The sequence below is a fragment of the Vigna radiata genome, chromosome 11, assembly GCF_000741045.1.
Source record: "Vigna radiata var. radiata cultivar VC1973A chromosome 11, Vradiata_ver6, whole genome shotgun sequence".
Lineage (NCBI taxonomy): Eukaryota > Viridiplantae > Streptophyta > Magnoliopsida > Fabales > Fabaceae > Vigna > Vigna radiata.
The window spans coordinates 1,785,879-1,801,231 of NC_028361.1; the positions used below are offsets into that span (position 1 = coordinate 1,785,879).

The window sequence follows — 15,353 nt, forward strand, 5'->3', positions numbered from 1 at the left end:
AATATGTACCCAAAAATTTTATTTAAGGAAGGCAATTCAAATTGATTAATAATTTTTTTTTGTTTTGAAATAATATTTTAATCATTACCAAATATAAAAATATTAAATGCAAAACTTGTCACAAAAAACATTAATAAAAATAATTCTGTACACATTGATGAGAAATAGTTATTAAAAAAAATATTTTCATTACCACAAAAAATCTGAAAAATGTTATAAAAAATAGTTCAATTCTATATAGACCAATTATTCTAATAATATCCATAAAAAACCAACTACACAAAATTTAAAAAATGTTAGAGAAAATAGTTCAAATCTATATTGATCAATCAATGACTGTAATAATGTCAATAAAAAGCCAACCTCTCTTCTCAATAAGTAAAGGTTTGAAAAATAAGTTCAGAAATAAAAAAAAAAAACTTCCAATAGAAAATACATTTGACATTTTGTTATACTTCACAGAACTTTTTTGATAAATTAATCTAGATGAAAATGGATAAAAAAGGGTTTAATTTTCTAGAAATATTTTTTAAGATTTATCAATTTTTAAAATTATAGATATAATCAAAGCATAGAAAAGAAAACACTGATAAATATTGTATCATAAATATTTTTTATTATATTCTCATCATAAAAAAAATATACTTATAAAAATAATTTAACTTTATCCTGAAATTATAAATTATTAATATATAATAAATTAAGATATTATCAACCATAATTAATTATATCTTATATTATAATTAAGATATTTTATCAACCATAATCATTATATTCATAACCATTTATATCTTAATTATAATGAGAAAAAATAGATAAATACCTTATAATCTTAATCAATTATATCTTAATTACAATTAATTGTAATTAAAACTTAAATTATAATCAATTATATCTTAATTTTTCCATTTTTTTTTTCTCTCTAGTAATCAATCACAGAGGTTTACAATTCCAATTTCATGCACTGTACAAAAGTTGTGCACTTCCTAATCGATTTCAGCATTGTATAATCTATTATCAAGATAAAAAATGTATTATGATGTATGAATTCACATTTTTTATTGGGGCAGGACAAAAAGGTGCATCCGTACACTTTGTGTGAAGGCTATAAGACTTGTCTATATCTATAAATAATTTTTTTTTCCTTGAACGGTGATATATGGAATATTTGTGCTCATAATAAAAATACGAATTTCATAAAAAAATCTGTTATCGAATAATGTAAAAAGATGCCAAAACGAACGCAACATCAGTGTGTCTGTATGAAATGGAGCAATAAGAAAGGGAAACGTGGGATTAGTAAATTAAGAAACAGATCCACTCATGCTGCCTAACTTTTTCTTATCTAAAATACTATTAATTAGATACCAAATCAATGGCGCCACTTGCTGTAAGAAATTGATAATCTTAGGTAAGTCCCGAAAAAGAGATGTTGGTAATCACGTATTGAAGTCTCTTATGAAGAATAATGCATGACAAACACGGAAATTTAGAGGGAATGGGGTGTGGAGTATATCTCTCTTGTCCATCAACGCTTATAATCAGGCACCCTATCTCCGTGACTCCTTACGTCTGACTTTGATTACTGCACGTCACTCTATCTCCCATTCCACCTCCACTTCATCAAGTTATGTAGCAGTTAGGTATTGCCGCAGGCATTTTCCCTCTATATATAGCCTGCCGGTTTAGCCCAACTATGCGATAGAATTAGCTGATACTCATACATGATGGGGTACAATTTGGTGTTCATTGTTGTGTTCTTGTGGAGTTCAATGGTTATTCACAATGGATTAGCCATGATGGAGGACGGGAAGTTGACGAGCTCCTCAGGCTCACCTAATTATGATTATGCAGATGCTCTTGGCAAAGCCATTTTGTTTTTTGAAGGACAACGCTCAGGGAAGTTGCCGTCAAACCAAAGAGTGAAGTGGAGGGAAGACTCCGCTCTCTCTGATGGCAAACTTCAAAACGTATGACTGACTAACCCTACATTCTAGTAAACTAATATAGAGCTCAGAACGTGTATGAACAGTGTTTCTTATATCTTGATTAATCATTTATATATTATCTCTGGCAGGTGAATTTGATTGGAGGGTATTACGATGCTGGTGATAACGTGAAGTTTGGATGGCCGATGGCATTTGCTACGAGCTTATTGAGTTGGGCTGCTGTAGAGTACGAGAGTGAGATATCTTCGGTGAACCAGCTTGGTTATCTCCAAAGTGCTATTCGTTGGGGTGCAGACTTCATACTCAGGGCCCATGCTTCCCCAACCACCCTCTATACACAGGCCTGTTTCTATATTTAGCAAGAATATTGTTATCATAATCACATGCTATAAAAACTACATTCAACCATTTTCTAAGATCAAAACTTGTGTACATATCAAAACCTAAACACGTAAGAAGTAGTTCAGAAGAAAAAAAGGTGCAGCAATAATATGAATTATATAGTTGACTCCTTCACATTTAAATGGTCTACCTATATATGGTGATAGGTTGGAGACGGGAACGCTGATCACAACTGTTGGGAGCGACCAGAAGACATGGATACACCAAGGACAGTGTATAAGATAGATGCGAATTCTCCAGGAACTGAAGCCGCAGCTGAGTCTGCTGCTGCTCTTTCTGCCGCTTCAATTGTATTCAGGAAAATAGATGCCAAGTATTCCTCCACGCTATTAAGCCATTCAAAATCAGTAAGCAAAATGCATCAATATATATATATATATGATTTTTTTTTTCATTTATGAATTATGCTGAGTTGAGCAATATATAATTATTATGACGTAGAAATGTTGACGTGTTTCCAGCTAGCACAGTTGAAGGATTTTTAGATTGTTGATACACAATTTACTCATAACATGTTTATATATGCTAATGATGTTTTGCATGCAGCTGTTTGATTTTGCAGACAAGAATAGAGGTTCTTATTCCGGTTCTTGCCCATTCTATTGCTCGTACTCCGGTTACCAGGTACAAGATGCTGGTCCTCGAAAGTTGAAAACTAGAACAAAATATTGATTAATCGTTAACTCATTGGGATTTTCATAATGTGTACAAAAAAGGATGAACTGCTATGGGCGGCTGCTTGGTTGTACAAGGCAAGTGGAGAAAGCAAGTATCTGACCTACATCATAGGTAACCAAGGATCGAGCCAGGCTGTGTCTGAATTCAGCTGGGACAACAAATTTGTTGGGGCTCAGACATTGCTAACCGAGGTCTTACATATTTAATAAATTACCAGATACCTATTATACTAACGGGACAAGTTTTATTAAGACATGATAATTCTATTCATTTATAATTTCTTTCTCCAGGAATTCTACGGTGGAAAGAAAGAACTGACCAAGATTAAGAGTGACGCTGAGTCATTTATATGCTCTGTGATGCCAGGAAGTAGCTCTCGACAGATTAAAACAACTCCTGGTATAAACATATATGTATACCTGAAGGTGTTGAAACAAATGGAATTACTTATTTTCATACAAAAGATTAAATTGAGTTTTTTTACATATATATTTTTAAAATTTGAATTACTATTAAATATAATTTACAAAATTTAAAAATGAGATGCTTAATGTTATTAATTTCAATATTTTATATTATAATTTAATTTCATTCAGTTTCCTCGAAATATAATACTACATTGAATTGTTGTATTTGCTGATTGGTGTTATTATTAGTGGAAAAGATATACTGTATTTACAGATTCGGCAAATGGTTTTACATGTTTCATTCAACGATGTGATGTGATTAATGGAATGAGGTTCATTGTTTACTCAGGTGGTCTTTTGTTTACTAGAGATAGTAGCAATTTGCAATATACCACGAGCTCGACCATGGTGCTGTTCATTTTTTCTAGAATCCTAAACAGAAATCACATCAACGGAATCAATTGTGGCTCCGCGCATTTCACACCGTCTCAAATTAGAGCCTTTGCCAAAACACAGGTATATATATACAAGAACACGAAACTCTCATCGGAAAGTGTTTTTTTTTTTTTTTTGGTTTTTTTCAAACAACTCAAATTCATATATAAATATTACCTGAATTGATAGAGAAAAGGGTTTAATTAATGTGTGTGGGAATTGCAGGTGGACTACATATTAGGAAATAATCCGATGAAGATGTCGTATATGGTGGGTTTTGGCAGCAAATATCCAAAGCAATTACATCACAGAGCTTCGTCCATACCTTCAATCAAAGTTCACCCAGCGAAGGTGGGTTGCAATGGTGGTCTATCAGATTATTACAATTCTCCTAATCCAAATCCCAATACTCATGTGGGTGCAATTGTTGGAGGCCCTGATTCAAATGACCATTTCAATGATGCAAGATCTGACTATTCCCACACCGAGCCTACCACATACATGAATGCTGCTTTCGTCGCTTCAGTCTCTGCTTTGCTTGCCAAAACCTAAACTCCAAATTCAAGATTCATGTTAAGAAATTTATACATTTAAATAATTGCAAAGGTGTTTTAGATTCAAATCACCCTGTTATTGTACTATTGTCATTTATTAACAAAATAAATGGAAATTACACTTTATGCGCTGTTATAAGAGAACCATACGCGTTTTACCAAGATTTGACTTTTGTAATCTAACTGAACAAGAACCGAAGAAGAAATTATATATAGATATATCTATAATACTTTAAGACACAATTTTTTTTCATTCATTTTTTATACTAATTATATTTACTTTTTATATTTTTTTAAAAAATAATAAAAATTTATATTTTTTGTGTAATAGGTGTAGAGTGAAAAGCATAATTTTTGTATATCATCACTCATATTAAATCCATACTTTTTTAATCTTTCTGTTTCTTTAAATAATAGTCTTCCTTCTTGTATAATTTCAATTCTACCTTTTAGTGATTTTTTAAACTAAAATAATTATTCTGTCATTTTTGTTGACTGTTAAATAAAAATCATTAAGTATTTATATTTTCTTCGTTAAATTATTTCCAAAAGAATCTTAGATTGTTTAGATAACATCAATTTTAAATTCAAACTTCATTTCACCCACGATTACTATAAATATATATAAAAATTTCTTACATTCCTATTAAGAAATTTAAGCACGAATATAATAAATCTCATTAAAGAAAAAAATATTTTAACCTTTGACAACATTTTTACATATTATATGTGTCATTCTTTTAATGATTCATTATTTATTTATTATTATGTTAACATGTTTTAAATCCAATAAAACAATAATATATGTATTGTATTAAAGTATTATAAAAAAATTTGTGTTAATATATTATTGTCCTTGACCTCACCTATTAATAAATAATCATAAATATAATATTTTAAGGTTTTTAGAGTAAAAATAATGTTTTTGATATATATGTTGTATATTATAGAGTTGCGTTTGCAAACTTTTTTTGATCAAATAAAATTTTGTAACTTTTATTTTATTATTGTTTATCGAGAAAAAAATTGAGTGACATATAAAAAAAAGTCACAAACATCAAATTTTAAAGTTTTTTTTATTATTGAAGATGGTTAAAATTTCCAAAATGTTTTCTGAGTACAAAAATCTCATTAATGTGATATCATACTTACATCTAAATATAATAAATCTCCTCAATTATCCCTATGAAAAAAATCCCAATATTTTCACAATGAAAAAGATTATATTTACGTTAATTACCATCAACCAAGGTCACACTATCTGAAAATAAGCTTAAATGAGAAATAAACCAGTGATACTAGGAATTAAATTGTCAAAACAATGTAAAAAATGGAGTTAAAACCATACATATTAGAACTTAAAACACCACGTGCTAATTCTCAGATATTTTAACAAAAATATATAAAAAAAATAAACATAGATTGTTAAGGAAATTTACTAGCAATTAGTAAAATAAATTATATTATTTTCTTTAAAATGTCTGTTATATGTGTAGTTAAACGACATAAAATTGTTGTGTTTGACACAAAACTAGGCATTGCGCGCCAATTATACAGTTATGGAATTCTGAAAATTTCATGCTCCGATGGAAGATCTTCAAAATTCGGCTCTAAAGTTCTTCTCCGATCAAGAGCTCTGTAATGCCGATATCGTCCCTCCTGCTCAGGTAATAATGCTCTTTCACAATCCATCCGATTTCGTTTTACTGTTGCTCTTAATCTTGATCGTGCCAGTTCCGTTTTGACGCGTGCAGGTTAGAGCGAGAATTGAAGTTTCTGTCCTCAATTTTCTCAAAATATTAAATGCATCAAGCCCTGCCATCTCAGATTTGCCTTTGGTACAATTTCGATTAATCATAAGCAACAATCTCCCTGTTTCACTTGAATAAATTTTTAAACACTAGTTTGCCTTGCCCTTGTTACTGTGTTATCTTATTCTTAGTTATTTGCTATCAGAAAACAGATATGAATTATTTCAAATTTTATCTTAATAATCCTGAGAAACAAACAGATTCAGAGGAAATATAGCAATAGTCGAGTGAATCATGGCCTTTTGACAGAACTTTCACGTGTTTTTCTCACCAATTCCATATCGACAAGATCTCTGATGAGACCTAACGCAGCAAAGGCCTTCGTTAGGGGTACGGATTACGAATGTAGTTTTTCATTTTTCTTGTTCTTTTTTTCCATTTTTTTTTTGTGTGTTTGAGATTTAAATTTAATCTTTGACTTGCAGTGTGGAAGGTGATGGAGATGTGCTATCAGATATTGCTTCAGGAAAAGCGGGTCACGCAGAGGGAGCTCTTCTACAAGTTGCTCTGTAATTCGCCACACCTGTTTCCCTCTCAAACGCATGTTAACAGGACAATCCAAGGTTATTACTAATGTGTCATTTCCTTTTGGATAATCATTTATAAGAAAAAATAAAATGAAACTAGTTTTTCGTCAAAAGATAAATTAATTTATAGATTTCTCATTTAGTTTATCTAAAATCTAAGTTTAATTTATGCTTATGTTACTTCTAGCTAATTAGTAAGTATTATTTCTTTTATCTTTCTGTTTTTTTCTTATAATTTTGAAGTTTTAACTGGAAAATCAATCTAAGTCAAACAGATCTAGTAGCATTGCTTCGGTGCAGCCGATACAGTCTTGGAATCATGGCTTCCAGTCGAGGACTCATAGCTGGCCGTCTGACTTTGCAGGTATCTCATGAATACTTCATTCGAGGATATTACAATTTCGGTATTTTATGGTTAGGATATTCTTGTACGAATTGTTTGATGAAATGTTGCAAATGATGTTTTTTGTACAGGAACCGGGCAAAGAGGTTGTTGATTGCTCTTTGTGTGGTTCTTCTGGATTTGCAATTTCTGGTGATTTGAATTTGTTACAGAGATTGGTTCTACATGCAGATGCTCGGTACATTATAATTGTGGAAAAGGTGAGGTTGTTTGGTTTATTCAAATTCCTAATTTCGCTGAACTATTGCACCATGCTATTTTGAAAATTGAAACGTTCCATACTTTCCAAAGGAAGAATAATAATTTTTTATATAATAATATTTGGTTCTCTTTTAGCACGCAATATTTCAGCGGCTTACTGAGGATCGGTTCTTTCATCAAATTCCGAGCATTCTTATCACTGCTAAAGGCTATCCAGACATGGCAACAAGGTACTATGCACACCAGTTTACAAGATAGATAATTCAATTTCTTTGAGCTCTTACAGGATTTCATAAAAGTTCTCAATTCATGCTAGACACTATCATGTAATATATGGTGGTGTTAATCCATTGATATGATGCTTTTAATAACTGAAACACCAAAGTTCAAATGCAGATTTCTTCTTTATCGGATCAATCGAGCTTTTCCAGACTTGCCAATTTTAGCTTTGGTGGATTGGTATAATTCCTGGTCTTTGTACAGATAATAACTTCCCGCTGTAATGTTTCAGAAAGACGTTCTGTTCTTGTTTAAAAATGTAACATTTTGTTCTATCCGTGTTTAAACTTACAAAGGAACCCAGCTGGATTAGCCATTCTATGCACCTTCAAATTTGGAAGTGTAGGAATGGGCCTAGAGGCTTACAGATACGGTAGTTGTATAATCCCGTTATAACAAAAGTATAGAAGCTCTGATGTGTTGAAAAGAAACTTAAGAAAGGTTTTCATATGCGTTATCTAGCTTGCAACGTCAAGTGGTTAGGACTGCGGAGTAATGATCTACCTTTGGTGCCTGATCAATCTTTCGTTCCATTGAAGCCAAAGGATCTGCAAATTGCTCGAAGCTTGATGTCCTCAGGAATATTACAGGTAAGTTATCCAGAAACCCCTCTAAATTTTGCCTCTACTGTATTATTTGCCTCCTCGAGTTTTGTTTAGCGATTTATGTTTATTACATCTTTTATTTCAATTGATTAAATTCATTTCTTGTACAAAACATTTTGACATACGTTGTTATTGTGATTCGTACCTTCTAATCGATTCCAAATGATTCCAATTATTCTAATTGTATATGCATATTGGCCGTTACAAGAACCGATCTATACAAGTACTATGTTAAAGTTGATGTCCATCAAGATCCTTGAGGCTAACATAAGAATATTATCCTCGACCAAAGCGTGTTTTACTTTAACAAAATGTTGTTTGACAGGATAATTACAAGGATGAAGTGGCCGTAATGATTCAAAGAGGAAGCAGAGCTGAAATCGAGGCTCTATACTTTCATGGATATGACTATTTGGGGAAGTATATTGCTAAAAAAATTGTGCAGTCCGATTACGTATGATTATACTCAATATATGTCTAAAACTGTAAAATACAAAGCTAAATAAAAAACGGAGGTTTTTCTGCTTAACTCAAATGTATAAAGATTCTCGCTTACCAAAAATAAAATGTTTGGCAGGCCCAAATTTTGTTTAGAGAAATAATAAACTATTCTATAATTTGTTTAATGAGAAATATTATAGTTATTTATTATACGACAACGGATGGTGAATGCTGTTTTAGCTATTTTATCTTTATTTTTAAAATAAAATTTCATCTTTGTCCTTATTCTTATATTAAATTGTTATGAAATTTTTATATCAAATATTAATTAAATAAAATTTACAAACATAATGTTATCAATATTTAACTTCAAAATGAAAGAATTTTTTCCCAATATTATATTTTAAGAAAGAAATTATAACTATTTAAATGTTAAATAATATATATATATATATATATGATAAAATTTAAAAAAATTATATAAAAGAATAAATATGAAGAAATGTGCTTTAGAAATCAAAGATTAGATAGAACTTAATACAATCTTCCCAGATTATTTAATAAAATAAAAATATTTTAATAATTTAAAATAGGAATAGATACGAAAATGAGAATGAATATAATATATATATATATATATATATATATATATATATATATATATTATGGTTTTTAAATTTTACATTTTAATAATACTTAAAGATTATTAGGTTGATCAGGATAAATTCAGATAGTTCACTTCCTATAACATGATCATAAAAAACGTAAACTCTATTCTTAAATTATTTCACCATCTGATAAAAAATTACAAGTGATAAGATATTAGTTCGTAGATCATTCTGATATCTAACTCAATTATAACATAGAGCTTAATTGCCGTGTAATTATTTTTGAAACCGTGCTAACAATGGAGATAAAATATATATATAGGAAGAACCAAAAATGAAAAAACATATTCGAAAGGACCAAAATCAAAACATCATAAATTAACTAAGAGTCAAATTAATCTAAGAAATAATCAAAGAAAGACCAAGCTAAATATGGAGAAGTAGAATATAAGAGTCAAATTAAAATTAAATATTTAACTCAGATAATATCTCGGATGGATCCCTTTGTTTATTTTTTAAACACAAAGTCTAACTTGTGGAACTGAGCCGCCCCTACAGGCTGCTAGTAACTCTCAGACATGCCACAGAGTAACATAATATATGGGACAGTGTTGTTGTGAGCCACTCACACAAACTTGTGTCGCGTCTGAATTTGTTTGTTGGTTCCCATTTCAATCTAGACCAAATCTTACACTTCTAAGCTTCAAACGCTATGGCAGCTTCTTCGTTGGCAGCATCTTCCATCCTCCTTCCATTCACAACAAACCCTAAATCCCCTAACCTATTTGCCTCTTTCCCTTGCAAAAACAATACCCTCCTTCCCAGCCTCCGTCTCAGACACATCTCAGCCTCAGCCTCAGCTGCTTCAATCCCAACCCCTTCCGTTCAAGTTGACAACTCTCCACCCTCCGCCGCACCTTCCAAAGTTCTCCCCTTTCGTGTCGGTCATGGTTTCGACCTCCATCGCTTGGAACCCGGTTACCCGTTAATCATCGGCGGCATTAACATACCCCACGAAAGAGGTTGCGAGGCTCACTCCGATGGGGACGTTCTGCTTCACTGCGTCGTTGATGCTATTTTGGGGGCGTTAGGTCTTCCTGATATAGGCCAAATATTTCCTGATTCTGATCCTAAGTGGAAGGGTTGTGACTCTTCAGTCTTCATCAAAGAATCTGTCAGTATTATACGTCAAACATGTCTTCTTTTTTCTACTTTTATTTTATCTACAACTAACTGATTCTTGGTTTGGGCATTTGTTTTCCGTTGAATTAATGTTGATTTGAATTCAATTTTTTTCCTGGGAATGAATTAAATGGCCTTTTAATTTAAGTTATTATGCGGAGTTAGAACTTAAGTGGTATCTTAGATTTAAGTATGGTGTAAGGGAATGAAAGGAAGCATAATGGGATAACACTATTTCTTCTTGTTTAATTTTTTTTTAAACGACATGCAATGAAACCTCGTGTATTCTGTTCAATTCTATCACACAAGTACTGATATTGCCCTCAAAAACGGTTTCCTGTTTTGAATTTATGATGAGCTACTTGATTTCCCACTCTGCATTTACCTGTTTTTATTAGTTTTTACATGCATAGCTTTTAGAATCTGATTCGGACGATTCAACTCTGCATTAATCACATAGGACTTTGAATCACTCAATACAGTGATGAATGGATGAGGAAATGAGGGAGAACTTTTGATCACAGCTTATTCTTAGTCAACTTTTTCTTTCCAAAGTTTGACACTTTGTTATGATATGCGTGCAAGTTTGGTTTGGCATTTAGAATCCCAATTCACACTTTAGAATTGAAAAAATACAACTTATTCTGAGTTGTTTTGGCTTGGATGTAAAAAGTAAATCCACATTTGACTTGATCTGATGCTAAATCAGTCTTGCACACAATCTATTTGTCCGTCTTATTCTTCTAAATAGAAACTTTACAATTCAGTTGTAGCTTACCTTTGTTGTGATACTTGTATCTAAGAATCTTTTTTGTCAATATAGATTATGATTTAATTTGATATATGATTCACAATTTGATTACTTCATGCCATTTGGTTTGATTTTTATCTGCTACATGATGGCCGATTGACTGTGTAATGAAATCGTTTTTTATTATTATAAATATTTTGATTAGGAATATGATTGAAGATTTGTATCTGCTACAATATGATTTTATCTGCAACTTCTAATCTGTATTGTGGTATTTTACAGGTTAGACTTATGCATGAAGCCGGTTATGAAATTGGAAATTTAGATGCTACATTGATACTTCAGCGGCCAAAACTAAGCCCGCACAAGGACACTATCAAAGCCAACTTATCTGCACTGCTTGGAGTGGACTCTTCTGTAGTAAATATCAAAGCAAAAACTCATGAAAAGGTGGACAGCCTTGGGGAGAATAGAAGTATAGCGGCTCACACAGTGGTTCTTTTAATGAAGAAATGAGAAACAATCTAGAAATATGTTGGAACATCATGGAACTTTAATCCGTAAAATCCTCATAAGTTCGTGTTTTTAGCTTGCAGTGTACTGTTTATTGTTTATCATATCTTATAGTTCACCCCTGCTAGCAATTTTTTTTACTGGTGTAGCGCTTGCCCTGCATTTTTCGAAGAACTTGGTAGTTGTCTTTATGTTTTTTTTTTCGTCATTTTGGAAATAAGGGTGATCCTGCGTAGGTTTATAAGGCAATGCGGAGACAAAAATATTTAGTCATTATTTGTATATGTTGATGGAAAATAATTGAGCAGGGTCCATAGAATATTTTTTAGTGGTTACGTATATGTTCATTTCAAAACATATTTATGGTCAAATGTGATGGTTCACGGAGATGACTTTTGATCATTGACCTTTCTTTCCTTCGTCCGCTTTGTGGAAAATTTCACACCCATTTTGGTCGGTCAAATTTACTAAGCTAATAAAAGTGATTATTTGAAAATGGAAAAACTTCTTTTAACAACACTTTTTTAACAACTTTTTTGACAACGTGGCAACTTGTGATTGGTCCATTTTAAATATTTTTTAAATATAAATTCAAATAGACCAATAAAATAATGACACGTGTTCTGTTGTCAAAAAGAGTTGTCAAAATATCATTGTCCTTTGAAAAATTGACTGTGGATAGTTGTGGTTGAACGAGAATGTTTGGATAGGGATTTGTAAGTCTATATGCAAAAAAGAATTGCGGAGGATGTTTTTTATTAAAAGAAATTTAAATTTTGATGATTATAATAAGAAAATTTATTCAAATTTCATTTTGAATCGGAAGCTTTTAGAAATTGCCTTTATTATCATCTAACTTTTGAATGTGAATCAGTGATGATAAGGTGCATTGAAGGGTGTGCCAATAATAATAATAAATAATAATTCAAACACAGCCTTCTAAATATTAATGCTTAGTTAATATTGTTTGGTGGTGTTCCATTTGCTATTAATGTTAGCTTGAAGGAGCTTAGTGTTTGTAAGGTCATTACAATGAATGAAGGACATGTTGGTACCTACCACAGTATATTATGAAGTTATTCACCATCTTTTTCAATTGTTGTAAACGTGATGAAACAGTTGTTTTTTATTATTTTTCAGTACCTACCTTATCTGGCCAAATCCTTTTCACTATTATATTATAATAATAATAATAATTATTATTATTATAGAAATAATGTTGAATTACAGGTAAATAAATTCTGAATTTTGAGAGTTAAAATTGATAGGATGTTATGCCATTTCTTTTTCTTAAGAGAGTTTACTGTATCATGTTTTTGTGCACTGAGATGGATTGGGTTTAAATTAAAAAAAAAGAAGAAGACAGATTTGAAATTTAAGCACTTATATATGTGGAGTGTTTCTTCCTGTATCATCTCACATTTGCATCTCCAATTTCCATTTATAAACAGATTCTAAAATTAGTAAATTTTAACAAATTTCAAAATTTTATGAAAAAAAAAATTCAATAGATTTTGAAATTCAGTTAAGAAAAAATCTTCAACAAATTTTGAAGTTTATAAAAAGATTTTTTTAAAACTTTAACAAATTTCAAAATTTGTTAAAAGATTTTTTTCTTCAAATAATTTCGAAATCCCTTAAAAAAGAAGAAAGGTGTAGAATTATTTGAAACGTAGATGATAGTTTTGGAATTTAAAAAAATGTGGGGGTAGAAAAAGAAATATAGAATGGTGTAAGAAGAAACACTTCATATGTGTGTCCATAAAATATTTTGAAAAAAAAAAGGAAAAAAATTATTCCATCTCTTTAAACACAATTGTTGTTTTGTAAATCATTAAATTTGATTTTATTTATATAAATGGACTCCATAAGTTTAATTTGGTTTGAATTGGTCGTTAAAATTTACAAATTTGATAAATAGATATTTTTAACATGATTTAATTAATCCTTTAAATATGTTATTTTTATAAATTGGTCTTTTTAAAAAATTAAAATCCTTCGTTTCCATAAAGTAAAATAAAAACGAGAATTTAAATGAAAAAAAAACAATAAAAGTTGTTTAACTTTTTAATAATAAATCGTATTACGTTTAATGTTAGAAAAGTATGTATAGAAAAAAACAAATGAAAATTTAGAAGAAGCCATAAATGTTTTATGAATTAAAACTGAAATATATGATTAGAAAAAAAGAAGTATGCAGTTATATATATGTTATAATAACGAGGCTTAGAGATAGTACCATGAAGGATTGGTTTTAAAGATTGATTGTTATACTTATTTATGGTAAAATCCATGTGCTTCTCATTGTCCTCATCAGACTGCATTTTTCTAAAATTCTTTGACTCTTTCCATCTTCGTTGAGGCTTGAGTCATTGAACATATACACTTCGTTTCGATCATGCAGAATTTAGTGGGAAAAAATGTGCTACTTTCTTCCCAATTTCTTTTATGAGAGTTTGTTCCACCTCGTATTTTTCACGTTTATTTAATGAACCTTACATCTGCTTGTGTTGTCATTTGTTGATTTGTTTTTTCCTTGTGCTGACAGAAACCACATTACTTTTAAACCTATGTTAAATAATAGGTTTAACCCTTTCTTGGTTCTTAAGTTAAGTTATGTTTAATTTAGTCTCCGCTTTTAAAAATGTCAATATTTAGTCTCTATAATATGAAAAATGTATCCAATCAGTCTTCATGACAACACTTAATGAACAATAAATCACAAGATTTCATATCTAGTTATCAAATATTTTGTGATTTGTTAACGGAAGGTGTTATTCTATGCTCCTACTTTGATTTTGTGACAACACTAATGAAAAACTTGTGATTTGTTAACGAATAAGACTGATTTGATACATTTTTCATATTATAGGGACTAAATGTTGACATTTTTAAAAACGGAAACTAAACTAAACATCAGAACTTAACTTAGGGTTTAAACCTAAATAATAAATGAACTTTTCTGCGACATTTATTATCGAAAATAATTTATGTCATGGTATTTTGCTTTTATAATAGTGTTATTCTATGCTCCTACTTTGCTTTTATCGAAAATTTTATTACACAATTTAAGCTACATACACACTTGTCTGGACAAGGAAAAGGTACAAACTAATCTAAAAACAGAAAAAGAAGAAAACCAAGTGTTAACTCTCAACAGATCACAAAGAAGTTTTAATATCTAAAATTCATTATTATTTAAAGATTTTTTCATAATAGATTTTTTATTTTTTAAACGAATTTTAATCATTTAGTTGATTATCAATAATTTTAATTTATCCACATATTTAAAAATAAATTGTCTATCAAATGATAATAATTTTTTTCATAGTGTTTGTATTTCTATGATTACAGTCATTTTCTAATAATGTATTTTTCCACTACAGTATATAACATCTTTTCTTTAGAACTGCACTGGGTAACTCTTCATCTATTTTATCATTTTCAATTTTTTATTTTATTTTATTTCTTTAATGACTTCTTTTTTATCACTTAACTAAAAATCTCCAACATTGAGGCTCTGCTGATATTCTGTACAATACAACATATAGAAAAATAGGTTTAACATTAAAGTATTGGCGGATTAATTTTAATTATTTTGAGATTT

The 15,353-nt window shown here is 30.2% G+C and overlaps 3 protein-coding genes across 4 annotated transcripts; all 3 read left to right on the forward strand.

Annotated features, from left to right (window-relative positions):
- The first annotated feature begins 1,711 nt into the window (after positions 1-1,711).
- Positions 1,712-4,551, forward strand: LOC106777409 (endoglucanase). Its single transcript, XM_014664994.2, has 8 exons — positions 1,712-1,970; positions 2,078-2,290; positions 2,498-2,698; positions 2,898-2,975; positions 3,068-3,220; positions 3,320-3,428; positions 3,786-3,952; positions 4,097-4,551. Exons 1-8 carry the CDS (start codon positions 1,725-1,727, stop codon positions 4,421-4,423), a joined length of 1,494 nt encoding a protein of 497 aa, XP_014520480.2. The 5' UTR covers positions 1,712-1,724; the 3' UTR covers positions 4,424-4,551.
- Positions 4,552-6,011: 1,460 nt separating this feature from the next.
- Positions 6,012-8,711, forward strand: LOC106777507 (meiotic recombination protein SPO11-2). 2 transcript variants are annotated; one of them, XM_014665081.1, is made up of 11 exons: positions 6,012-6,092; positions 6,180-6,263; positions 6,437-6,566; positions 6,662-6,799; positions 7,039-7,127; positions 7,238-7,366; positions 7,503-7,597; positions 7,764-7,826; positions 7,943-8,019; positions 8,109-8,275; positions 8,577-8,711. In XM_014665081.1, exons 1-11 carry the CDS (start codon positions 6,012-6,014, stop codon positions 8,709-8,711), a joined length of 1,188 nt encoding a protein of 395 aa, XP_014520567.1. The 2 variants fall into 2 exon arrangements, with proteins under 2 accessions (XP_014520567.1, XP_022631755.1); XM_022776034.1 differs by having other exon boundaries at positions 8,109-8,236.
- A 1,129-nt stretch (positions 8,712-9,840) lies between these two features.
- Positions 9,841-11,886, forward strand: LOC106776456 (2-C-methyl-D-erythritol 2,4-cyclodiphosphate synthase, chloroplastic). The gene is made up of 2 exons (XM_014663917.2): positions 9,841-10,474; positions 11,516-11,886. The coding sequence occupies exons 1-2, from the start codon at positions 10,013-10,015 to the stop codon at positions 11,747-11,749; spliced, it is 696 nt and encodes a 231-aa protein (XP_014519403.1). The 5' UTR covers positions 9,841-10,012; the 3' UTR covers positions 11,750-11,886.
- The last annotated feature ends 3,467 nt before the right edge of the window (positions 11,887-15,353 follow it).